This window comes from Drosophila nasuta, chromosome 2R (assembly GCF_023558535.2).
Source record: "Drosophila nasuta strain 15112-1781.00 chromosome 2R, ASM2355853v1, whole genome shotgun sequence".
Lineage (NCBI taxonomy): Eukaryota > Metazoa > Arthropoda > Insecta > Diptera > Drosophilidae > Drosophila > Drosophila nasuta.
The window spans coordinates 15,339,318-15,365,450 of NC_083456.1; the positions used below are offsets into that span (position 1 = coordinate 15,339,318).

Consider the following 26,133-nt stretch of genomic DNA (forward strand, 5'->3'; position numbering starts at 1 on the left):
TTGTTGCATCTTCCTGGCATATCTTTAATTACAATTATATTCTGAATTTACAATTCTTAACAATTAAATAGATTCTTTTAACCACATGTTATTAAAAGAATGCGGAATTAGCTTTTCTTCAGACTAACAAAAACTAAACAGTAAGAAAAAAGAGGCATATTAGGCAGTTCAACCAAGCAAATCTAAACAAATCAAATTAAGGCCACACTTTAAGAATTAACGTGGCTTGTAAATATGTTTTAACGGTGCTGAAGTAATGCGCGACGTCAAAATCGCTGCAGCGTGCCATATGGCAACAAGCAGCAACAGAGAGCAAGAGGAAGAGCCAAAGAAAGAGAGAGAGAAATAATACGTATACGTATTTATGTAAAAATACAGTAAAGCTGTGATGCAGCCACAACAACACAAACACAAGTACGAAAACAAAAACAAAAACAATAAGAGAAACCAAAGCAAGCATATTATAAACAAACATAATCGCTGGCGCCACGACACGCTTCGTGGGTCAAAAGCGGTTGCAGTTGCAGTTGCAGCGCCAAAAACAACAGCAACAATACCAACAACAGCAGCAACAACAAAAACAGCGACGGCTGGCCAAAAGCTGAGCGCAGAAAAAATGACGAAGAACGAACAACAACAAAAAAATAAAATAAAATAACAAAAGTAAAGAAAGAACTAAAGAATGAGTGGGGCAAAAAAAAAAGCAGAGCTGCACATGCAACGTCAGCGGCAAACTGCAGCAGCAGCCAAAGAGGCAGCAAGCCAAGGGCCAAGGGGAGAGAAGAAACGAGAAGTGGCAGCAGAGTCTGTGAGGCAGTCAGTGGCACATTTTCTTTTACAGCTTTGCAAGGCGCAAAGGCAGCTGGCAATCCATCAATAAAATGAGCCAAGGCGCGTGCAAAGAATCAGCCAATAAGCGTTGGTCCAAGGGAGAGAAGAGAGTGGTAGAGGTTAAGACGAGACTTAAAGGGGCAGCAAAACAGTGAGTAAGAGGAAGACGGAGGTGGTAAGCAGGTGGAGTGGCGCGTCTGCAGATTTCTGGTGGCAGGGCAAGCGCATGGAGCACGTTATGACTGTGGGTTTTTCATGACTTTAGCTTGGCTGCACTTGACTGCTTGCCATCCTCGTTTCCTACTCATGTGAGTAAGATATACCCTGTAAGCATAAAAGAGGGAAGAGTATGACTAAGGATAACTTATATTTATAACCTATCTCAGAAAATTGTATGATTCATTTTAAAATATTTCAATAATTGAATAATATTTTAAATAAGTTAATGCGTATTTACAAGTCGTTCATACCCGCTAGTTGTCTGCCAGTTGCCTTTTTTGCTGCTACAGCTTCTGCAAGTACTTTGCGTTTATTATTATTATGATTATTATTTTTATTTAGCAGACTGCCCTTGCAACCCTTCAGTCGTCCCTTTCGCAGGCGAGCAAGCATACGCCCCGTTGTCCCGCCTCTCCACCTCTCCACCTCTTCACCTGTCCGCCTGTTTGTGTTGCCGTCTGTCTGCTGCTAATGTGGCGCACTCATTCAATCAGCGGCAACAAGCAACTGCAAACAATAAACAACAACCTGACTGACTGACTGTGGCAAGCAGCGTGTGCAATCAACGCGCGCATCAACGTTGCATATTTCACATAGCACGCTCCATCCAGCCCCTGCCACGCCTCCATCCTCTCCCTGTTTGCAATTTGCTCTCTTTCCACACGTCATTCGCGCTTCGTCTGTGTATCTGTGTGTGTGTGTATGTGTGTTTGCTCATCTCATGTTGCCACTTAACGGTTTTTCAGTATGCACCACTCGCCAGTAAGCAGCCGCAGTTAATTCCCAAGTAATTGGCTAAGCGTTTCGCTTGCGTTCAGATTGTGGCAGCAACGTCTGCTTGCTACTCGCTGCCTTTCTGCCACTAATGGGCAGCCATATGACGGAGCAATAAATAATGCTCGCTCGCACGATGCTTAAATGATACCTGTGTGTGTGTTTGTGTTTGTGTCAGCTAATAAATACCCAATGATAATAAGAACAGCAGGTGATTATATCAGCAAATGAAAAATTACTGCTAAGTACAGACTTCCAATTTGAGCTTAATAAAGATTTTTCAAATACTCAATTCAATGACTTGAAGACATGATTTTGCCATTAATATCTAAATTATTAATGCTAAAATGAGAAAACTATATTTTCTATAATTTACTTCCTTTGGCATTCTGCTTTTATTATTTAAATAATTATTATACAACAATATAAATATATGTTCATTTCCCTAAAATTATAAAAAAAAATCATAAGATGACATTGTGTTTCAAATATACTTTAACTTTTTCTTTGAAATCTAAAATACATTGAATAATTATAGTATTTAATTTATAAATATACAAAAAAAAAAACATAAATCAAGTTTTATTAAGTTTTTCCTCAAAACATACATTGAACGATTTTACTATTCGAATATTGAATATATTTTCTTTTACTTTTCCTTTAAAAATCATGTTTCATTAATTAAATGATTTTACTATTCAAATTATTATACTAAAGTATTATCACTATATTGTCTTTAACTTTTCATTTGAAGTTTAATGCTTATGTTATTTAAATTAGTATTATAAAAAAATGTTCTGTAAATAGTTTCCAACTTTTCTATAAATCTTTAAAATATATTGAATTCTTATACTACAAAAAATGATTTAAATATATTAACAATTAATTCTGAAAGTCTAAAGAGTATTGATCGCTTCTATCATGCATAAATAATGAATCATTTTTTAAATATTACAATCATATTATAACATTTTTCTAGCTAACAAATTTTGCGCAAATATTGGCAAACATTACTGAATATTGTTCTGAACTTTATTTGCTATCGATTGAATCAGTTTATTGGCCACACGTGCGCTTCAATGAGCTATTTTCTGTTGGTCATTGTCAGTTATTTAAGCCAAATGCCATAGAACAAACCCCCAAACGAAATGATTAAACTGCAAACTGTAGCGTAACCGAATGAAATCTCTCGAGTTCACATCTGTATTACTTATTATTTTGTATTTGTGTTATTGTGGCAACTGTAGTTGTTGTTGTTTGTGGCACGTGCCTGCACATCATCATTCATAAAGCGCAGTAACGATAACAGCAACAAAACTTGCAGCAAAAGATGCTGCAAGCGAATAAACAACACAACAAAGAATGCCAAGAAAGGAAATACTTGTTATGAAGTGCAAGACTTTAAAATACCCTACGTCACATTAAATTTCGTTATCAAGAGCAACAAAACTGGGTAACTTGGCTAATTGCCTGCCGACAGCCGCATAATTGAGAGTGCAACAAGTTGCCGAGCGAGTTGAGCTGAAACGTGTCAAAAGTGCAACAAAGAGCAAGCAAGCGAGCAAACAATGCCGCCTCCTCCGCAGCCAAAAAAAAATACTCCGTCATTACATCCTGCCACACAGCAGGCGAGCAATGTTGCTGCTTTGTCTGTCTGCCGTTCTCTCTTTCTCTCGGTTCGTCAAAGGCAGACAGATTAGCCGGCAACAATAAGAGCACAACAGCGCTCACGACTGAAGGTCGCACACTCAACGCTCTGATCATCATCAGCATCATCAGCAGCAACGGCATCATCATCATAGGAGATGGCGAAGTAAACTGACTCACGTTTTGCTCATTTGCGGTCGCCCCTTTCACCCCCTACATAAGCAGCCTGCAGTCAGTCAGTCAAAATAAAAAAAAAAATGAGAAAAAACACTCAATCATTCATTCACTCACTCACTCATTCAATTCAGTCAGTCACTCGCTCTTTGCTTGGCAATTTTCGCTCTACACTCTGGCGGGGTCAAGGTAAATCGTCACTTGATAATGATTACGTATACGTCGTGTGGCACTCACACCAAAGTGCAGCACATTTCTTGCGCTCCCAATTTATTGATCTTTTACAATTAGCATTTTTGTCCAATTCCAAAAAAAAGACAAATCTTTAAATCGATTCGCAAAAAGAGCGAACAAAAAATCACGCAAAAAAATTATTTGCATTTTTCGTACAGAGCTCGTAGTTTAATTTCACAGTTCAGTGCGCTTCGTGGCTTAGAGACGCGCCCATCTGCCCAAACGTATCTGCATCTATAGCTGTATTTGTATCTAGTATCTACATATGTAGTTTTTGTTTTTCGTCGTTGTTCACTTTCACATTTTACAAGCCACACGCAGCCATTTGGTTAGACAGACAACAGACAACAAGCCACAATACTCACCTCGTTTATTCGTTTTTCTCTGTTTTATTTTGTTGGTGGGCAAACAAAAGGCAATAACAAGAGCAAACACATTTCAATGTTGCTCGCATTGTTGGCCAAAATGCAACCTTGGCTTTAAAAAACGGAAGTTCAATGCGGCGTCGCTTTTAGCTTTTTGGTTTACGGGTAATATCTTTGTTTTGAGCTACAGCGTAACGCTCCAAATGAAATATGTATTTTAATAGCTTTGTAAGTGAGCGCCGACAACCCTTACACGCATTTCCGTTTCCGCTCTGCGTTTCACTTTGACCGCAATGGAATGCTTTATTCGATGTTCCCATTAGCTTTCGCAAGAAGTATGTGAACTATTTACAAAACTTTAACATTTACAAATTTACTAGCTTTAATTTTAAATCTTATTCAACCTGAACGAAAAAGAAAAGATTATTCAAAATAAATATAAAAATAGTGTATTATTGATTCGTTATTGCTCAGATTTGTTGTGTGTACGAAATGCAGTCGCTAATTAAATTACATTGACAGCTTGTGACATGTGTTCTTTACCGCACTTATTTATGGCATTCACTTTTTTATACACTTTACACTCCTCCACACTTTTTTTTGGCATTATTTATTGGCGAAATTCAAATGCGATTTAAATCAATTAAGTATGTTTTCATATTTGCAAAAATTTTCCATAATGGCCCAAGCGCGACTACAAAACGAAACAGCGAAAATGCGCATAAATAATAAATGATTTTTATTGGCGGGCAATTGAGAAATCTTTTGCAATGACAATTCAATTGAAATGACATTAAAGTCCATATATTTACAAGCGAAGGTCCTGCTGGCAGATATCCTCGCGTTGTCCTGTTCTCTGTCACTTGACTTGTCCAGTAGTGTGGCAATTGTTTGCCAACTGCGCGAATCCTTGTCCGACTCTCGCTCCATTGCTCATTGTCGGTTACAGAGATTTACAGCAAGTCTTCTTCGCGTCCATCTCTCGCTATCTCTCTCTCTTGCTTTCTCTCTCTGGTTCCCTTAACCAACTCTTAATTACGCCATAATTTCGCTGTCATGCGGCGCTGTCGACAAACCGCGAACGTTTCGCGCATTGTTTTTTAATTATTTGTCCAACTTTTGTGGAGTTGTAAAAGAGAAGCCGCCGCCGTCGCTTGTTCAGCGCTGTGCTGGGCCTGTTAATGAGCCAACATTGTTGTGTTAATTTGCCAGCCCGGGCACACTGTGCACAGTGGACTCGAGCGCCACAGGAGGGCTGCCTTCCTACATACTATTTTCTTTTTTTTTTTTTTGTTTCAGTTTTTATCAGTTTTATCCTTTTCTTTTTGTTGTTGGTGTGGTGTGTGTGTGTGTGTGTGGTGCAGTTATTAAATTGACATTCGCGCTGATGACGCGTTGATTGCAATTCCCGGCAGAAGGACATGTAATTTTTATGGTCGCCATTTTTTGCCGAAATTCAATTTGTCATTTAATTGATTTTAATGTTCACACTGAACTGCAGCAGCATCAGCACACACACACACACACACACCGTTACAAGCCGATGATGACTGAAATGCAAATGCAGTGGCAATGTGCAATCGCGTAACTTTAACACAACAAAACCCAAAAAAAAAGGGGATTGCAATACGCTTAATATTTTATGCATATTTTGTGGGCATTAAAAATTAAATTAAACAAGCAAAATGCATTTTTATACTTTATTTATTGCTTTTTACACAGTCACTTCGACCCCGAGGGGCCATCGAGCGAGTCCGCCTTAAAATATGCAACACGAGTGTAAAACCAGTAGGCAAAGGAGGCTGGAAGTGAGCATGCTCGACTCGCGAAATACCCTGTAAATTTAGAAAATCAATTCAATACTTTTAAAGCCAAGTTAGATAAAAACTCAACAGCAATTGCTAATTCTATTTTTTGTTTTTGTTTAAAGGGTATGAAAATCATGTGTGTGTGTGTGTGTGTGTGCATTTTTATTGTGCAGGCGACAAAATATGGTATTGTAAAAACATTTTCAAAGCGCCAGCAATTGGCGTCCCAAATGCATTCGCCGTCGCCCCCAATTTGAATATATGAAGTTCTCTTATTTATGTAAATGTTTATGTGCCGCCTACATATGAATTTGTTTTTGTTTTTACAGTGTGTTGCAAAAATTTTTAAACTTTATTTATTTTATTCAAATAAGAATAATACTTGGCAAAAAACACAAACACACACACACACACACACACCCTCAGACGTAGTATATCAAAATAGTTGTTTGATATTAAAAGCCGAGTGCTGTAAAATATACAACGCCCAAAGGACCATCGTACATTTTGTTGTGTTACGACCAAATGCAAGTATTATAACATACTACGATACACACACAGTATTTATGTTTTATATGCCCAAAGGATATAGAAGAGGACCACACACACATACAGTCTCAAAAAGCGTCTGTTGTAAAAGCAAAGAACAATAAATTATTTCATTTGTCTAATTTTTAACGACAAATTTTTAAGAAAGTGGCCTTCGTAAAATCCATACGGATTGCCATAAAGAACCCCAAACCTTATCATTTCTGTTCATTGGCCAAATTGAGAGAAAACCCATAAATAACATAATATTGCATATTTTGACAATGCGCTCAGACTCAATTTTTGAGACTAAATGATTTGCTTACTTTATGTAACAACTTTGTTGTGAAGAAAATTGCCATACTAACAAATACATAATCGCCTTATCTTGATAATAAACACCAGAAAAACATTGCTCAAGATGAAGAACTTTGTCTACACGTGATATAATATGATTTACAATTGCCTAATGCTTAATAAATTATGCAAGAACTTTGATGGCCCCAAAAATCTGTGCAGGGCCAAAAGTTGAAATATTTATCATTTCATGTGTGTGGGTTACATGGCCAAATTAAAACACTACATTGTATGTACATATGTGTGTGTTGACAATAAATAATTGTGCTGTGAGTTAATTACAAATTGCACTCAACGCACATTTTGTTTAGCTTATTAGCGCGTTGTATACCATAAACTTTTGCACATTCATTTGTATTTTAGCCTGACCAAGTTGCGGATTTGTGGGCAATATTTTTTTTTTTCTGCTTTTTTTTGTGCTGTGGGATTATATTTGGCTGGCTGATTAGTTAGGCACACGTTAGTTCATTTGGCCAAATTGTTAGTGCAAATATGCGCAGTAAATGAGTTGTTGGCAGCAAAACGACAACCAATTCATTCAGTTTCATAGTTGCTGCTGCTGCTGCTGCTTTTGCTGTGCTGCCCCACATATCTATCAACAACAATGAGCCAAAAAGAGTGAAAACAAAAAATACTATATACGAGTACAAAAAAAAATATGACCGCGATGGCTCATTAAATTAAAATGCTGATTTTTATAAAATATTCACGTTTTTAAATTGTAGCATTTAAATACGCCACTTTGCAGTGCAGAATGTAATTGCGTGTAAATGCATAAATTAAATAGTTTTAATAGTCGAAAGCAGAAAAACTTTTTACAAGCCATTACATGAAATTCTACTTACAAATTATTTAGTTATAATTATAATAGCTAAGCTATAATTAAAATTAAGAAACAATTTTTAAAATATTTTATTGTTAGATTCTTCTTTACTTTTAGAGTTGCGAATATTTATACAATAACATATAATCAATAATAATAATACCAAATCTAGCAACCGGTATTTTTTAGTAGTTTTGTGGTATATTTGTAGTGTATATTTTAAATGAATTTGGGTTGAGGGTATCTCACAGTCCACCACACTTGACTGTAACTTTCATACTTGTCAATCACAAATCTTTTTGCCTCATATTAAATTATATAGTTTATTTATAATACCAACCATTAATTTTTCAAATTTTCTTTTAATTTTATACATTTTTATTTTATGGCTTTGATTTTTAATAGCAATTAAAATATGGATTCATAATAGTTTGTTACTTTTTCTGACTTTCTTTAAGATTTTTTAAATATCTTCACTCATTCAACAAGTTTATTTTCTTGTGACTTATCTGAAAAGTGAGCGTTGCGAGTTGTACGTGCAACTTCGACGCACAACGGTATCTGCAATGTTGTGCGCATTTTTTCTGCGCGCTTTTCCATTCCACAATGCAGGCATTGATAAGCTGATAAGGCATTACAGGGGCCCACGGGCTGACGATGAGGTCGCCCACGCCGCCATTTACGGTGAACGTGAACTTTGCGGGCCATTTATATCACCAGATACTCGTACTATGTACGGCCGTATATGCATAAGATACTAGACTATACTATGCTATAGTACACACTCGGACTGCTGTCCATAACAGTTTCTCACGCTCACAATATGGTTTTTTTTTTTACAACAGGTAAAATGCCAGCAAGATTTGCCATTTTTGGGCGCCAGAAGGTTTTTGGTTTTGTTGCGAGTTTTGCGTGTTTTTTTTGCTGTTCCTCGCTTACATGTTGTGCCTTTTTGTTAGCTGTTGCGTTGTTGTTGGGTTGATTTTTGGCACGGCGCATGCGCCACACGTTTTGGGCGAGTATGTCAAGGCAGCGAGCGAAACCGCTACAACTGTCAGCCACTACTTGCTGAATATCAGCCTTTTATGGCCATTTTGTTTTGGGATTTCATATTTGAACGCTCACAAAAAAGTTGGGCACAACAGCAGCGGCAGCGGCAGCTGGCATCGGATCGACAACAGCTCCTAATTAATGGGCGCTAATTTGGCTTAAATTAACTGTTTGATTAACAGTCACGGCCAAGTCGTCGCCACACGATGGCGCCCAATATATTTTTGTGCATTCGAACTTTAACCGTCTGTTATTTTTGTTTTAGTTAATCCTACCACAGGTAACAAAACACACTTGGGCATGTTCAAACACGTTTCGCAAGAAAGCTTTTTTGGCAAACGCTGCACAAGTTTTGCTTGATTTGCATAGATGATGTTGTAGATTTATTTATCTAGTATTTTGAAGATTTTATAGTTATAGTGATCACTACTTTTTGCATACACTTATAGTTATCTATTAAAATAGATAAACACTTCATTAAAAAACTTCCTTGAATCGAGTATCTTTTGATTAAAAGCTTTACCCCTAAAAGCTACGAATGTTGTTTCGCTTGTTGTCCTAATTCTCAACATCATTTACATTTCTCTTTTAAGTTTGCAAAAACGCAGGCGCAACAATAGTAGCAACAAGCTCACATTCAAATACACATTCAAACGACACACACACACATACACGCACATGGGGACGACAAATGATTCGCTGATAGCATCGGAATCGGCGACGTCGACTGCGCGTTACGCTTACCAAAAGAGCGAATTTATTGAGTGACGTTCGCTCTTTCGCTTTTTGCTGCTCTCTTCCATTGTGCCTGCGACGCAAATACCGTTCTTTTCATTTTTTTTATTCGCTTTTTTTGCTATATTTCGCATAACTTTTTCGCTGTGTGCGTGCGCGTGCGTTTTTATTTAATAATTTTGTTGTAGCTGTTGTTGTTGTTGTCGCTGTTGTTGTTCTTGTTGCTATTGTTGTTGGCGCTGCCGCTGCTTCTACTGCCCGCTGCCCGCTGCTTGATTATGTGAGCGCGACGCCGCAGTCAACATTATTGCGTGTTCAGTTCTTTTCTAAGCGGCATGCGGTGTAATTCTTCTTCTAATCGCTCTGAATTTTTGCATTGTGTCCGCTCGCTCTTCGCGCCGTTCTTGTTGTTGTTCTTCTTCTGCTGAACGCAAAGTGTAAAAGTGTATGTGCAATTTCTTATGCGTGTGCGTGCGTGTGTATGTGATGAAAGTGAAGTTTGTGCTGTCATCGATTGATAATATACTAGAAAAAGCTTCTAGGCAAAAAAAAAAAGCTCCTTGTAATACGTACATACATACATACATACGTAATTGCAAGCCCCAATTAACGTTCGTAGTACAATATGTGTGAAAAGCAAAAGCCGAAGCGAAGCAACGCGATAATATTGCGTATTTATAGCGTCGTCTAATCTCACTCGTGTGATTGATAATCGGCAAATACTTACACTGACATGTACATGTGTGTATGTATGTGTGCCACTGGAATTACACACACTCACACCCACACAGTTGCAATAATGTGTGGTGTGCCCTTTTTGCCGATAGTCATAAAAGCTTCGTTCACACATTGTAGACAATGCGATTTACAGATTATCGCACAACTGGGTCGCACTGTAGATGGGGACTGAATGAATATGATCCTTGCGTTAAGTTACACACATTTTGGTACAGTCGCGGGCAATTTGATGAGTACGTAATGAGTAGAAAAAACTACCAGGGCGGATGATCAATTAAATTGATAATGCAACAAAGCAAAGTACGCATATAATATGTTATGTTGATTTGTTATATAGTAGTTACCTAAGCTTATCTATTGAGCAATGCTCAATACTCAATATAAACATATAATTATGAATATTGATTTAGTTTTACACTTGATTGTGATCGAAACTTTACGTACAACACTTAGGATATTAATAAACAAGTGAATTATATGACGCTGCATGTGTAATTTTATAAAAGCACAAATATACACATGTTTATATGTATGCAACTAGTGTCAATAAAAAAGCAACAATTAAAAATACTCAAACGGAACGAGCCCAGCAGCGGTTTTGATTATATAAATGCAAAAAAAAATACTGCAAAAATTCTAAATTTATAAAAAGGCAAGAACAAAGCTCCATACGTATGTATGTATGTATGTTCATATGTATATGTGTGTATGTCTTTTATTCGCTAACAGCTACAACAAATTGGGCAGCTTGTGTAAGTGTGAGTATGTGTATGATCAAGGCAGCCGCCGCAGTAGCGGCGACGCCAGCAGCGGCCGTTAAAAAGGCAGCGGACCCTACACGCGCATGTAAAGTTAGCCGAGCACACACACACAGGCGCAGAACCAAAAAAGCCGAATGTGCCAAAAATAAAGCAACAACAAGAGCAACGTCAAAGCGTCGACAGCGACAGTGACTGCGACTGCGACTGCGACAGCGACGCAACTAACGCCAAGTAAAACTGGCGGCAACAACAAATTTTTGCGCTTATGGGTCGTAAAGTTGACCTTCAAAATACGAACATACACATACACAGAGAGCGGCACACACATACAACGAAAATTGGCCAAAAAATTGCAGGTTTTGTTGTTGTTAGCTACGCTGCGCCCAGTTTAAGTTTTTTTTTTCCAAAGCCGTCAGCGCCCGACGATGACGCTATGTGCATGCCATTGTCGTCGCTGCTGCTCTTATTGTTGTTGTTGTTGCTGTTGTTGTCTCATAAATGAGTGCGCAGCAGCGGCAAATCTAATTTGGTGAGCGCATTTTACAAAGAGAGTCAGTCAGTCAGTCGATCAGATCGTTGCTTATGGCGGGGGCGAGAGGACGTGAAGCATGCTGTTTCGTTTTTGTTGTTGTTGCTTTGTGCGGTTTATTTTATTTTGCAAACGGCGCGACGCGCGTTGCTCTCTTTCTCTTTGGCATTGCGTTGCTCTTTTTTTGCTTGCTTTTTGTTTTTTTTTTTGGTTCGTACGCCTCTCTTATTGTGCGCAAATGTTGTTTGTTGTTGCTTTTGCCGTTTGCCATTTTGATACTCTGTACGCATTGCTCACAAGGCGGGGTATATTAGGTGAACAGTAATCATAATATTACACGAACTATAAAATTCAAGTGAATTAAGCCCCTAATTAAACATAACTTAACTTTGAGTACATAGAATTAAGTTGAATTTGTTTCGCCAACTTTATGCGATACATTTATTGTCTCTCTCTATCTCTTTTGAAATTCAAAGAGAGGGACTCTTTTTAAAGGGGTAGCATTTAGCCGTTGACTGTGCAAAAGCACGCAATAGCTTTGCTTGTGTTGGTGCGCAGCGCGATCGGTATCAAGGTTTTTGGCAATTTGGTTTGTGCTGCCGCTTCAGTCGGTTGGTAGGTCGCGTCGTCAACGCCAGCGTTGCTGCTGTTGGGTTCTGCTGCTGCCGCTGTCGCTGTTTTGGCTCTTTGCCTGTTGTTTACTGCGCTGCTTGCTGCGGGTTGCGCCTTTTTCTAGCTGCTTGTATGATTTCGTTTATTTTTTCGCAAATTGCCGATGCCGCCGGAGATCAGCATAGTCGCGTCGCTGCCGCTGTCGTTGTTCGTTGTCGTCGTGTGCTGCGCTCGCGTGCGCGTTTAGTTTTTGAGACTTCGACGTCGTCGTCGCCGTAGACGTTAACTGCGACTGCGACTTGAACGCCAACGCAGCTGCCGTTGCCTCTGCCACTGCGCGACACTCTTAACCTATTTTCTCGCGAAGCGAACATTAGTTACAATTTTGTTGTGATGTTGCGTGGCAGATACGCGTCGGACACGGACGCTGCTTGCGCGGATTCTAAGCACGCACACTTACACTAGCACACATACAACCCCAAACAATACACACACATATACACGCATCGACACGCATACATATACATGTGTATATATCTGAAGAATCCCAATAAAATATAGTAACAAAAAAATACAAAATATACCATAAATCAAATAAATAAAGAACATCATTTTGTTCTAGAATTTAGAAAGTGCAAAATTAAAGTATATTTATTACAAAGCAAAGTGATTCAATTGCAGTGCCTTAAAAATTAACAACATCAAATTAAATTCTTTAATCTATAGAAATGAAAGAAAATGCGGTGCCTTGACACAATCTTAAAGTTTTATGCATGAATTGAATTTGAATCCCAATATCCAATAACAAAACAAAAAAAAAACGTGACAAATAAATAAATAAAAAATACTTCTTGGATATCACACAAAATAAAATAAAAAATCGGAAGAACTTTTTTGATTTTCTTACACCTACTGTACAATAAGAAACGCATCAAATTGGATTACACAAATTTTTGGCTGGTGCACTCGCTCTGTGAAAGGTTAGTACGCACATTAAGCATACGGCACGTTGGCCAAGCTCCTAAATCAAACAGCGCAAACGAGACATCCAAGACGTCCGAGTGTTTTTGAATGATGAATGGGCCTGGCCCAGACAACTCAGACTGTCAAATGAAAGCAAAAGTGCTCGCAAGGTCTGTGTGTATAGTGTATATGAATACTTTATATTCAGTGTGTTGATAATGCGAACCAGTAAGAGAATGCTGATAACATTTTCTCTAGGAACTGCTACAATATTTTCATAGAACTTCGCACCGCGTAATCCGCACGGGAATTTGTGTTAATTGATGTAGTGTTTAGGATTTAGAAAACGCTTTTTAAATCATTATATAAAGTCTGCAGATTAAAAGTAAAATAGTAAAGATAAAAAACAAAACCTAACAATTTGTTGTTTTTCATTACTTCCTGAAGTTTTGTTGTATATTACAACTATAATAATATGTGTACGTTTAACTCTGACAATCACGATTTTCATTACTTTAGATAGTAGGGCTTGCCACATGACTAGCATAATTCTATTTATTATTGTTTTGGGATATTCCCAGTTAAACGTGATATGTTTGGCTGAAAACGGATCTATTAATTTTTACTTTTATGTATTGCATAAGGTGTGGTATAGATTTAGTAATCAGCGATCCGTTACGTAAAAGTTCCGGTCTTCTTCTATGTGTTAACCCTATTTAGGATATCATCAAGTGTTGGGAATTTAAAAAAATAATGATTGATGTAAGGTATTCTTTTTTTCCTTAAAGTGTTGTTTCAGTAATCAACAATCTGTTATGTAAAAGGTTCTATGGCTAGCTCTTCTTCTATCTTCGATGTGGCAACCCTATTTAGGATATAATCAAGTGTTGGGAATTTAAAAAAATAATGATTGATATAAGGTTTTACTTTTCCTCATTGTGTACAGTGCTGAAGAGTTTCAGTAATCAACAATCTGTTATGTAAAAGGTTCTATTGCTAGCTCTTCTTCTATCTTCGATGTGGCAACCCTATTTAGGATATAATCAAGTGTTGGGAATTTAAAAAAATAATGATTGATATAAGGTTTTACTTTTCCTCATTGTGTACAGTGCTGAAGAGTTTCAGTGATCAACAATCTGTTATGTAAAAGGTTCTAGCTCTTCTTCTATTTTCGATGTGGCAACCCTATTTAGGATATCATCAAGTCATGCGTAAAACTTATCTATAAATACATACTTATATACGGCAGTATTTTGATGGCACACACACTCACAACCAATATAAATGCGCCAGCAAATACCTAAAACATGCGAAAATTATCTATAAATTTAAATTTTTACAATCTGTGTGCGATTATACAGAGCAGCAGCAACAACTATAGCAACAACAACAGCAACAATAACGGCAATAAAAGTGCTGCCCAAAAAGCTTTGAGCTGACGTCAAACGGCAGCGTCGACTGCGACGTTGGCAGCGCCAATTTATTTTACACAATTAAGGGTGTGCGCGTATCGTATCCCAAGCGAGATAGAGACAGCAATAGACACAGCCAGAGAGAGAAGGAGAGAGAGATTCACTCACACGTATATTATATAGTACATTATATGATTGTATGTAAGACACATGAGCGATCACACATAGACAGAAACATGATGTGAAAAAAAGCATTACTATGCGCCAATTTAGATTAAAGCAACGAACAGCCACGCCCCGCATTCGCGCTGTCCCTCCACCAACCCCCTCTCTCTCTTTCTCTCGCACAAGGCTATGATAAATATATAAAACAAAATTGTTACCCGTTTTTTAAAATAATAAAAGAAAGAACGCTTGATAGCACACACACAGAGCGAACGCATTGTTGTCTTTTTTCGCATATTTATTTTGAGTAGTATTTTATGCAATATTTATTATTATTATTATTATTATTTGTGGATTTCGGTTTTGTCGTATTTTGATAGCAACGCCAAAACATTGCGAAACTTTATTTCGCTACGCGCCAACTGTGCAAACATTCTTTCTTGTTGCCTTCTTGCTACGCTCGTTCTTTAATTGGAGCAGCAACAACGAAAAGGTTGAAATGCCAATTCTCTACCCTTGTACGATTCCCTTCGTTTCCACCCCTCTTCAATGTTTCACCCTACTGAGTATGCGGATCATGCGGTCAGATCACTGCCAAAATATCAGCCCAGCAGATAGCGGCGAGGGAATCGAAATCAGAATCGGAATTTGAATCCGAATCCGAATCTGTTCGAACCCAGGCAGCCAACATCCACCCACCGCACACCTTGTGCTGCTTACGTATAGATGATGATCATCTATGTATGTATGTTTGTGTGTGTGCCCATTACGCCTCATTTCGTTGTCGTGTTGTTGTTGTTGTTGTTGCTGCCTGTTCCCTTAGCAGAGGCGTAAATCGCTTCTTGTTGTATTTGTTTATTCTCTCTGTGTGTAGTTGTGTACGATGTTTTTGCGCGCGCTGCTTATAAATAAATTTTGTAGCAACAAAATGCTTAATATTTTCATACATACATCTACGTATGTAGCCTTTGGCTGGGCTATTGCTGCTCCTCTTCCTGCTGCTGCTGCTGCTGCTGCTGTCTTGGACCGTTTGCCAACGTTCGAGACATGCCACAACACCGGCCAAAAGTATTTGCAAACAAAAACATAAATTCATATTGTATACGTATGTATATTTAGACGCTCGACTTGTTCACAACGCGTATTTATAAATTTCTTAAAACAAAAACAACCACAAAGAACAAAAAATTCAACTAATAATAATACTACATACAACAACGTGCCATGTGCAAACAATTTAAGCTTAAGTAACAACTGAAAATATTAAGAATAATAATAATATTTAGCAACAATTGTAATCTACCATCTGCATCTAATGCACTTAACATTTATTAACCACAATTGATTAGCCACTCTTATCAGTTTTTTCGAATATTTTGCGTCAATTTATGACGTGCGTGCTGCCAACTTCATATCAATCTCAACGGAAGTATCTCGAAGATACGATTAATCTGTAGCATCAACCGCAAGATGCGATTTCATAATTAATTGATTAAGCAGCATTCCAGAACGTAATATTATTGAATATAAAATTGCATTCGAGTTGTTGTTCAATTAAATATATGACTCAACCGCTTAAGGTCAATAAAACTATATGTTCTACTTTCGCATTAATAACTTTAAACTTGAATAGTTTTTCACAACTAAATGCGCACGCGCAAAACTTGTTTTGTACCAAGCTGCGTATGAGTAATAAATGCGTTTCAAGTGTTCATATAAGTTTTATGTTTGACTCGGAAAAGCCTTTCTTATTAACTACGTCAATACTGCGCATATTTAAATAATTTAATCAATTTGTTGATAAATTTGCCGATTATTTTAGGGCTATTTATATAAACTTCTAGATTAATATTGATTAAATGCACAATAGGAAAAACCCTTTTACTTTTACTTTTTTTCCTATTGCGTATGCGTAATATTTAAATAGTTTGATAATGCTAATAAAAATTCTTTGATAATTTTGCTTCAAGTTTAATACAGATAAAATACTCAATCGGAAAAACCTTTCGCATTGTTCACTGCGTATAAGTAATATTTTCTTGCTAGTCTGCAATTTAAATAAATTTGATCTGTTTGTGTGGGGGGGGTACACACAACAACATTTTCAATTACATAATCCATTGGCAAATCTTCAATTAGCTACAGCCCTACATCAATTTTGATGTCGCTGATCTGATCGTGATCATGATCTCAGTCTAAGTGAATCTTTTAGCTCGTTTGATTTGGCTGAGTTACCTTAGGCGTTTCCTGCCGCACTTAATTACGATCGTTGATTTTGCTCATTCGCTTGCATGAATTAGGGCCACATGTTGGCGATCCACGTCAACAACAACAATAACAACAACAACGGCAAGTTAAGCGACAACAACAAGGAGCGCACTCAGCTGCTGCCCACGCAATGCGCGCGCGAAAAATGTGCGCGATTTGTCAGCTTCATGAGTATGAGTGTATTTGGTTTTTTTGTTTTTTTTTGCCTTTTGTGCTTACATTTCGCTTGTTGGTTCTTTCAAATGCTTGAGGTTGCTTTCGGCAGGGTTTAAGTGGGCCTACACACACTCACTTTGACTGCTGCTGCTGCTGTTGCTGTTGCTCTGACTGTTTGTTTTTCATGTTGTGTACTTAGTGCTATCGAAGCTGTCTTTGTTGTTGTTGTTTGTAGACAATTTCTAAGTGTGTTCGAATTTGGGTCAGCTCTTCTACGCACCGACGCGACGCTGTCGTTGACGTTGACGCAGACCGGCCACAAAGTGTCATTGTAATTGCAAATATCGCAGCGCAGCGACACGCAGTCAAACAGACAGACACACAGTCAGTCAGTCAGTCAGTCAGTTAGTCAGTCAGGCGAGCCAAAATAAAATCACTCATACGCCAGCGTGTGCAGTTGGCTGCCCACGCGCACAAAATGCCAAACGCAGACGCAAAAACAAAAAAAAATGTCTTAAAAACCATACGCAAATTGTCAACGTTGCGAGTGTCAGTTGCACAGAGGAGGACGCGTTGTAAATGCTGGCAAAAATTGTGATTACATGCAGGCTGCCGCGTATAAATGAAAATTAGCGCATTTAATTGCCCAAAATGTGTCTGCCAAGAGACCTAACACAACATTCAGCAACAAGGCGCTTGACGTAATTGGCCAGACAACTTTCTGCCTTGCATTTTTCATGTCGTGCACTTTTCTTCTCTTTTTTTTTTGACAGCCAAAACGAATTTTATACAATGTTTCTTATAATTGCGTAGACATATTTCCCCTAAAAGGTTTAGATTATTTTATTATTAAGTAGTAACTGCATTAATTGCATGCAATTTCGTCATGAGATTCACATGTTAATTGAACGTAGCTCGCGTTGCACGTGACGTATGCGCAATATATGTATATATTGCGTATAGACAGCGCTCAACGTGCGCTTTGATTAAACTCAGCAATTAGCAGCTCATAAAGCAGCCCTGGACAATTGTTTTGGCCCGCATCCCTGGCAGCTCCTTACTCCGGCCTAATTAATGCTAATTCAGTGCTGGCAAAACGCTTTCGGTCGCAATTAACATTGCGTGAATGGCCCTCACACCAGATGGAGATGCTTCATCGTTGTGCTGTTGTGCTGAAGTTGAAGTGTTTTGCTCTCAAGTACATGAAACAACTATGACAAGCAGCCAAAAGGGAGTGCGACTCCCTCCCTCTCTATCTATCTCTCTCTCTCTCTCTCTTCAATGTTGTAAAGATCATTGTGTTCATTTTTTTATGTGCTCTGCCCACGGCAAATTTCACAATCAACAAACGACTATCGAATGATGGTCGCAACTGCCTTTTCAAGTGCTAACAAGTTGCGCTGGGCTTTGCCAATTCGTGTGAGCCGCAAAATAATAGTCGGGCAACAAGTTCCCATTGCCAGCCCTTTGCTCCTCCTTCTCTCTGTGGCTGTGAGTGCGGCTCTATATGGAGCCGGATTATGGCATTTGGCACCCACAAACACAAACGCAAACGTCGAGGCGACATAACTGTAATAATTACAGAGAGCAGCTCCGCTTCGACCCCGAGTGAGTCACATGGTTTGAGGTTTACCATTGGACACACACACAGAGCATATTTGGAGCCAATGAGAGGCGGCCATTCATTCAATTGGGAGTCCAGTGTATGGAGATGACATCATCATCATCATCAACAACAGCAGCAGCAGCAGCTTAGCTTTAGTTGTAGATGCAATCCAGGCAATGTTTACTTGTGTCTGAATATCTATTTAGTTAGTTTCAACTAATTTCACTTTACACAATTTCGCACTTTTGCAGCAAAACAGTTCTTTTGACGCCCACGCGGCACTCGACACAGTTCTAGTCGAACGCAACGATTTGGCGTTTGTTTTAATTTAGCCCATTTTCATTGCACTTCACTCCTCAGTCTCCCCTCTCACCCTCTCGATATCGCTGCCTCGTAAACAGTTGCGCGTGTGTGGGCGGAATTCTATTCCTGGCAACACGCATGTGAATCTGTAGCGCAATTAACACATTTGTATCTGACAAATGCAATATGCAGCAGGCAGACGTATCTTTGGCCAATTCACTTGCACTTTTTTCTCTCGCTACTTTATTATTTTGTAAGCGAATGGGAGACAGCTTTAAAATTATGAGTGTGTAAAGTGCGATAAAAATAAATTACAAGTGATGTTATTCACTCTACAATATTTATTTGGCCAAGTATTATTATTATTGTTATTAAGTTGACCCACATCTGAGTAGTGTGTGTATGTGTGTGTGTGGAGTGTAACCTCTTGCTTAACCTTGCGATGGCTGGCCAAACCCCTGGCCTAAAGACAAAAGCCAAATAACCTTTTCTGGCTGCTTCGATCAATCATATTGTTGTAGCTTATTTTTTAGTTTTGCCAAGTATCTGTATCTATGTGTGCTGTATCTGTAACTGTTGACCTTCATCATTTACAATTCACTGCTGCGCTGCCTGTTGTAGCTGGGGCCAAACCTATTGCTACTCGGCTTATTCAAATGAATTCGCTTTTGGCTTTCGGCTTTCGGCTGCTGCTGCTGCTGATTCATTTTGCACATTTGACCATTGAGCCAAGGTGAACCTCAAAACACGACGCTAATCTTGATCTCGTTTACCTTCTGCACCATGTATCTGTCAATTTATCTATCGTATCTATCGCTCTCTGTCTCTGTCTGTGTGTGTTTGTGTGTATATTTTTCTATGCTGCAAAACATTAATAAATATAAAATACATTTTTTGCTATCTCAGTTTGCGCATCTTTCGCGTTGATTTGTTCGCCGCTTTCGATCTTGAAGGGCAAACATTCAATATTCCAAATACACACACTTGCGCTACATCAATTTATGATCTATTTGTTGAGTATCTCGATGTGTCTGTTCGTGTGTGTGTGTGGCTGGCTGATTGATTTGCGTGTTGGCCATGTGGGCGAACAGTTTGTAACGCTCACGCGCGGTTTTCAGCGTGTGTTAGGCCGTTGAACTCGAACGGTAAATTTACAACGTAGACGAAAAACATTAATAACAAGTAAAGCGACAAGAGAGCAACACAACAACACAGCAATACAGCACAACACGGCAGCTAAAGACAAACGCAAAAAACCTACGCCAACATGTAAAGTTCTAACGCCAAAGATAAACAAAGTCAAATTGAAAATGAGCAACAGCAACAACAACAACACCAACAACAATACAAATATCAACAAACTACTTTGTATTTATAATTATTATCGCGCACAGTCCGGCGAGCACTCGCAGCGTAGCAAAATTTTCAAGTGCTCGTGTATCTCTCAGATACTCTCGGTAGACTCTCTCTCGCCTCCTCCTGCTTACCAATTTAGAACGTGTAAATTGAAAAACTATTTGGCTTTTACAGCACACACACACACATAGAGCGCTGTCGACGTCGCTGCCGGCGTCGCTGTACCGCACGATAAGGCGCAGCTAACTAAAAGTTGAAGGCCATTGCTGATACGACGCGTAGGACGCGTGTTGTGTTGGCAAATGAGCCGAGCATGTGAGTGTGCGAGTGTGTGACGAGTTGTTAGCGTTGATTATCTAAGTTAGTACTGTTTGGCTCTATACGACGATGATGATTATGATGATGATGGGTTGGGCACGTGACAATACGTTTCGTTGTTCGTCTTTATTTGTATCTGGGAATTGTAATATTTTAATCATGCTATTATGCTCATTTATCAATTAATGTATACAGCAGATATTCACATACACTTACTGTTGTTAGCTTTATCAGAATGCTTTACTTAATGAGTAACAGCAATTACAGGCAAACACACAGCATTGTTTGGCTAGCAAACATTCAGCGCGGACAATGCGGACATATTTAACATATTGCGCAATTTACTGATCGCTCACAGCTCCACGCTCAACTTATTAACTTGCTCTCTCTCTCTCTCTCTCTTTTGGTGTGTTTAGTTCTCTCTCTATTTTGCGGTTCTATTATGTGTTTTTGTTGGTTTCTGATAAGCGACCAAATGAGCGCACACAATTTTTTTTTAAACAATTTTACGTAAGCAAAGCTGAAAGCAAAAGTATCTACTGCCATTGCACCCATTAATTAAATAAATTAATCTCGCGAGCACAGCAAATTTGCATTGAAAGTGCAAGTGAAAATGCAAACTGCAAACAGTAAATTGCGAATTGCAATTGCGAATTGCATTGATGATGTGCTTCGTCAATGAAAACGAAACCGAAACATTTTAAAAAAACCGTTTCGCGATTTATTATCGCTACTGGCGCCGGCGCTGCAATTCTTATTCTCTTTTTTATTATTAACATTTTAATTTGTTGACAAGTATTTCTCTTATTTTTCTTCTCTTAAGCCTAAGAGTCTCTATTACTGCGAGCTTAAGTGTACAATAAAAATTTACATTAATATTTACTCGAATCACAAGTTGTCATTCGATTTCCAAGCAAACTTCTGACTGATCTAGCACATGTTGAACATTGCTTATCGAATTATTATTTTGATTAGATATTATTACACTTATTTGTCTAGCGTTCTTCTGAGTTCTGATTCATGCAGTTCCAGTTGTAATTACAACAATATTTTGACAAGGTGTAAACTTTGTAATTTTTATTGATTCACTCATCGTCTGCGAATTCATAATGACTTGAGTTTCTAACCACAAAAAAATGATGAATATAATAATGCAGTGTAATTCTGAAGATAATCAAAAACGAAAAAGTCGGAAACAATTACAAATTTACTTATCAAAATACGTTTCAACTGATAAGCTCTTATCTAAATAAATAAGTACAAAATTAAAAGTGTTGACTTGTATAATTTTACAAAATTTTAGGTACAATTTGAAGGTCATCATAGGACTCTCCCATGATTATCACAAATGAAATTCATCTAACATTATAATTTTCTATAGGCAAAGATTTTTTTAAAAATGTAAGAAAATTTTTAAAGTTATTATTTGATCACTTTATGTAGTAGTCATGAGAGAAAACTAGAGATTTGATTTCTTATAGAGATCATTTAACAAAATCAGTAACATTTGTTGGATATCTTTAAAGGTACGTTTTTAAGAACTTGGAAGTTATTTATCGAAAATTATAATTTCATTAATTTTCTATGATATTTAGAAAAAAATTACTTTAAAATTATAGTTTAAACAATCTATGATTTTTACGAAATTTATCAAAAGTTAATATATTTAATAGAGATCTTATAAGTTATAATTTCCTACAGAGATAATTTACTGATTTCAGTAAAATGTTTTGAATAAATTCTCTGAAAATTTTACAGTAATTCATTTGAAGATCTAATTTCCTACAGAGACCATGTGCTCTTATGCCAACCATACAAGTTTCAAAATTGTATGCACAATTAATTTTGCATTGCGAAACAAAATTTGATGTGTAGTCTGAGTGTGAATGTGTGTGTTTTTCGCACACAATACATTCAATATTATTTTGTATGTGAGGGTGTAGACGACAATCAAATTGTAATACCAAATGAAAGCCGCGTGATCGTCAGTCCCAGCAAATTTAGAACGATGGCTGAAAATTGAAAAATGTATAAGGAACAGCAAACTACAAAAACTATAGCAAAATAAATAAATGAAATGCGGAGCAAATTAACAGCAAAAGTTATTGCAAAAGTTTACTCGGCTGAAAGCGAAAGTTCTCTGCGAGATAGTTTAATGCCCGCTGTAGCTCTCTGTATATGGCGTTGTTGTATGTGCGATTATGTAGTTGTTTGTGCTATTAAATTTTTAGAAGCCGCACAAACACACAGTGAATATATACATATATACAACAAATGAAACGAAAATGAAAAAAAAAAAAGACATCACATCGTTGACGTGCGCGTCGACGCTTGCGTTTGCGTCGGCGTCGTCGTCGTCGTCGCAAATAAAAAAGCGCTTACGACAGCGCCGGGCCCCACACTCACACTCATACACACGCACTCACGCGAGCGTGTAGTTGTAATCGTTATTATTGTTATTGTTACTGTTAAACATACATCACACACGCACACCGTTGCAAATGTTCGCGTTCTCGCGATCGCCCCCCTCTCTCTCTCCCTTGTTCTCGTTCTCTCCTGCTCTCCCCATGGTCACACACATTTTGCGAAAAAGTTCTTTGACGTTTTGTTTATTTATTTTGTTAAGCTGCGCGCGCGTCGCGCTGCTCTTCCGAAAAGCTTTGCCACAAAGCTCGCTCTCTTACTTGCGCACTCTCTCTCGCTCTCTCACGCTCTTCGTTTTGCTTTTGTTTTCTTAAATAAAACGTATACAAAAGCGTAAAGAAAAGCAAAAGTAATTCTTATCAATTGCTTGGTTTTGCAGTACGCCCCCAGCTAGAACTTTGCCCAAAAGCTGTTAAGATTAGCGCGAACTTGTAAAGTACAAAGTAAAAAAAAATGTACCATGATACATAAAGAATTCTTATATATACCGTTGTACATAAGCACACACTTAAATCATTAGTAATGCTATTAATAGATAAAAGTACATAGGTAATCTAATATGTGAGCCTAGACAGGAAACATCATAAATTAAGATTAGCTTATCCAGGCCATTACATTTGGTGTCACGCCAAATGCCCAGCTTACAACTAAAATTTCATGGATGTTCGAGTAATTAACAGTTTATGGCGGCAACAAATGGCAATTAACACTCCACGAAGCGAAAGATAGAATCAGATTTGGGACACGCCTAACGGGGGCGTATCGGAAATGCAATTAATAATTTGGCATCAGAACTTTCAGAGGATGTTGTGTAATAAACAATTGTGTTCAATGACAAATTGCCATTTGTTGCCACTATTTTTGCCAAAATTGCCGAACTTGGCGATAACAACGATAACAAGCCCAAAAGGCAAGTACATACTTCCGTTTCCGCTTCCGCTTGCTATGAGCTACTTAAAGAACTGATAACTGATAAAAACCAGTTGACCTGCAGAGAATGAAGAACATTTTATATCACACACATAGTGTGAAATATCCGAAAATAAATAGAAGTAGTAATAATGGTAATAAATAGTTTGGGAAACCAGAATTAAGAGCAAACTACCAAATTAACACAAACGCGACGGATCGTGTTATAATTTATAATCTCAGCTTGTCACGAGAATTGGCTTGATTACCAGCTACAACAGGCTACCAAATGTGCTAATAATTAATACAAAAATTAGCAACATTTTTGTAACTTTAAACCATATGACAAACATATTTTTGACATGCTCATGTGAATTGCATTCTTATGAATTCCCTTTCTTTATTCTTGTGAACTTTTTGCAGGTACAACACTGAACAAGGAGCTATGGACCAGCAATTTTGTTTACGCTGGAACAATCATCCTACAAATTTGACCGGCGTGCTCACCTCACTGCTGCAGCGTGAGGCGCTCTGCGATGTCACCCTCGCCTGTGAGGGTGAAACAGTCAAGGTGAGGATGGGAATGAGAATGGGAATGAGAATTACAATTCGAATTCGAGTCGCAAATGTTCAAATGTATAATTAATGACTTACATTTTGTGATTGCATTGCAGGCACATCAAACCATACTGTCAGCCTGCAGTCCATATTTCGAGACGATTTTCCTACAGAATCAGCATCCACATCCCATCATCTATTTGAAAGATGTCAGATACTCAGAGATGCGCTCCCTGCTCGACTTCATGTACAAGGGCGAGGTCAATGTGGGCCAGAGCTCGTTGCCCATGTTTCTTAAAACCGCCGAAAGTCTGCAGGTTTGTTTATCATTTATTCATTTAATAAATACAATTTATTGATATTATTGCATTTGCTTGCGTTTTAGGTGCGCGGTCTCACAGACAACAACAATCTGAACTATCGTTCCGATTGCGATAAGATGCGCGACTCGGCCGCCAGTTCGCCAACTGGACGTGGTCCCAGCTATGGGGGCCTCGGTGCCGATGCTCGTGACTCTCGCGACTCGTTGCGCTCCCGCTGCGAACGCGATCTGCGCGACGATCTGCAGCGCAGCAGCAGCAGTCTCAGCCTCAGCGAACGCAGCTCGGCCGCTGCAGCTGCGGCGGCAGCGGCTGCCGCTGTTGCAGCCGCCGGTGGCAATGTGAATGCCGCTGTCGCTGCGCTGGGGCTGACAACCAGCGCCGGCGAAAGATCTCCCAGCGTGGGCAGCGCCAATGCTGCTGCAGCTGCAATGGCCGCCGCTGTGGCGGCTGCTGCCAACCGGAGTGCGAGTGCCGATGCACTGAATAGTCGCGGCGATGCATGCAGCGATCGGGGCAGCGATAGAGGCACGCTCGAGCGTGCTGACAGTCGGGATGAGTTGCTGCAGCTGGACTACAGTACTAAGGATAACAATAATAGTAACAGCAACAACAACAACAACAACAATAATAATAACAACAACAACAGCAGCAACAACAACAGCAGTAGTAGCAACAACAACAACAACAACAATAGCAGCAGCAACAACAACAACAACAACCGAGAGCGCAATGATAGCAGAGACAGAGATCGTGACAGGGAGCTCTCGACGACGCCGGTAGATCAGCTGTGTAGTAGTAAGCGCAGACGTAAGAACTCATCATCCAACTGTGATAATTCGTTGTCCTCGAGCCATCATGCGAATGCGGCCCACATACAGGACAGACACTACGCGCAGGACTCTCAGGTCAGTACAACCGACAAATAAGGCAAACTAGTAGTATATAAAAGTCGAAAAGGGAAAAGATTAATCCCTTCTGTTTTAAGGTCATATGAATTATTATATTATAAAATGAATATAGCAATGAAATAATATTATAGAAACAACTTTGTAGGTTAGACACAAACTTGTCGTATACGTAATATTCAAAAGTTAATAATAATTAATCGGTATAATTATCGTATACGAAATAATCGTCAAATACATTATAGTCGTATACGTAATATACGTATACTTAATAGTCTTGCA

General features: G+C 38.5%; 1 protein-coding gene across 10 annotated transcripts in view; it reads left to right on the top strand.

The window, feature by feature from the left end:
- Nucleotides 1–26,133, top strand: part of LOC132784121 (sex determination protein fruitless) — a 111,372-nt gene that overhangs the window by 64,709 nt on the left and 20,530 nt on the right. For 8 of the 10 annotated variants that reach the window (XM_060789525.1, XM_060789535.1, XM_060789533.1 and 5 more), the window contains 3 exons: nt 24,489–24,636; nt 24,740–24,940; nt 25,009–25,851. In XM_060789525.1, coding sequence (XP_060645508.1) covers nt 24,489–24,636; nt 24,740–24,940; nt 25,009–25,851 — 1,192 coding nt within the window. Of the gene's footprint in view, nt 1–12,180; nt 12,746–12,911; nt 13,166–24,488; nt 24,637–24,739; nt 24,941–25,008; nt 25,852–26,133 lie in introns of those variants that run through there. The other 2 variants (XM_060789530.1, XM_060789531.1) reach the window with 2 other exon arrangements.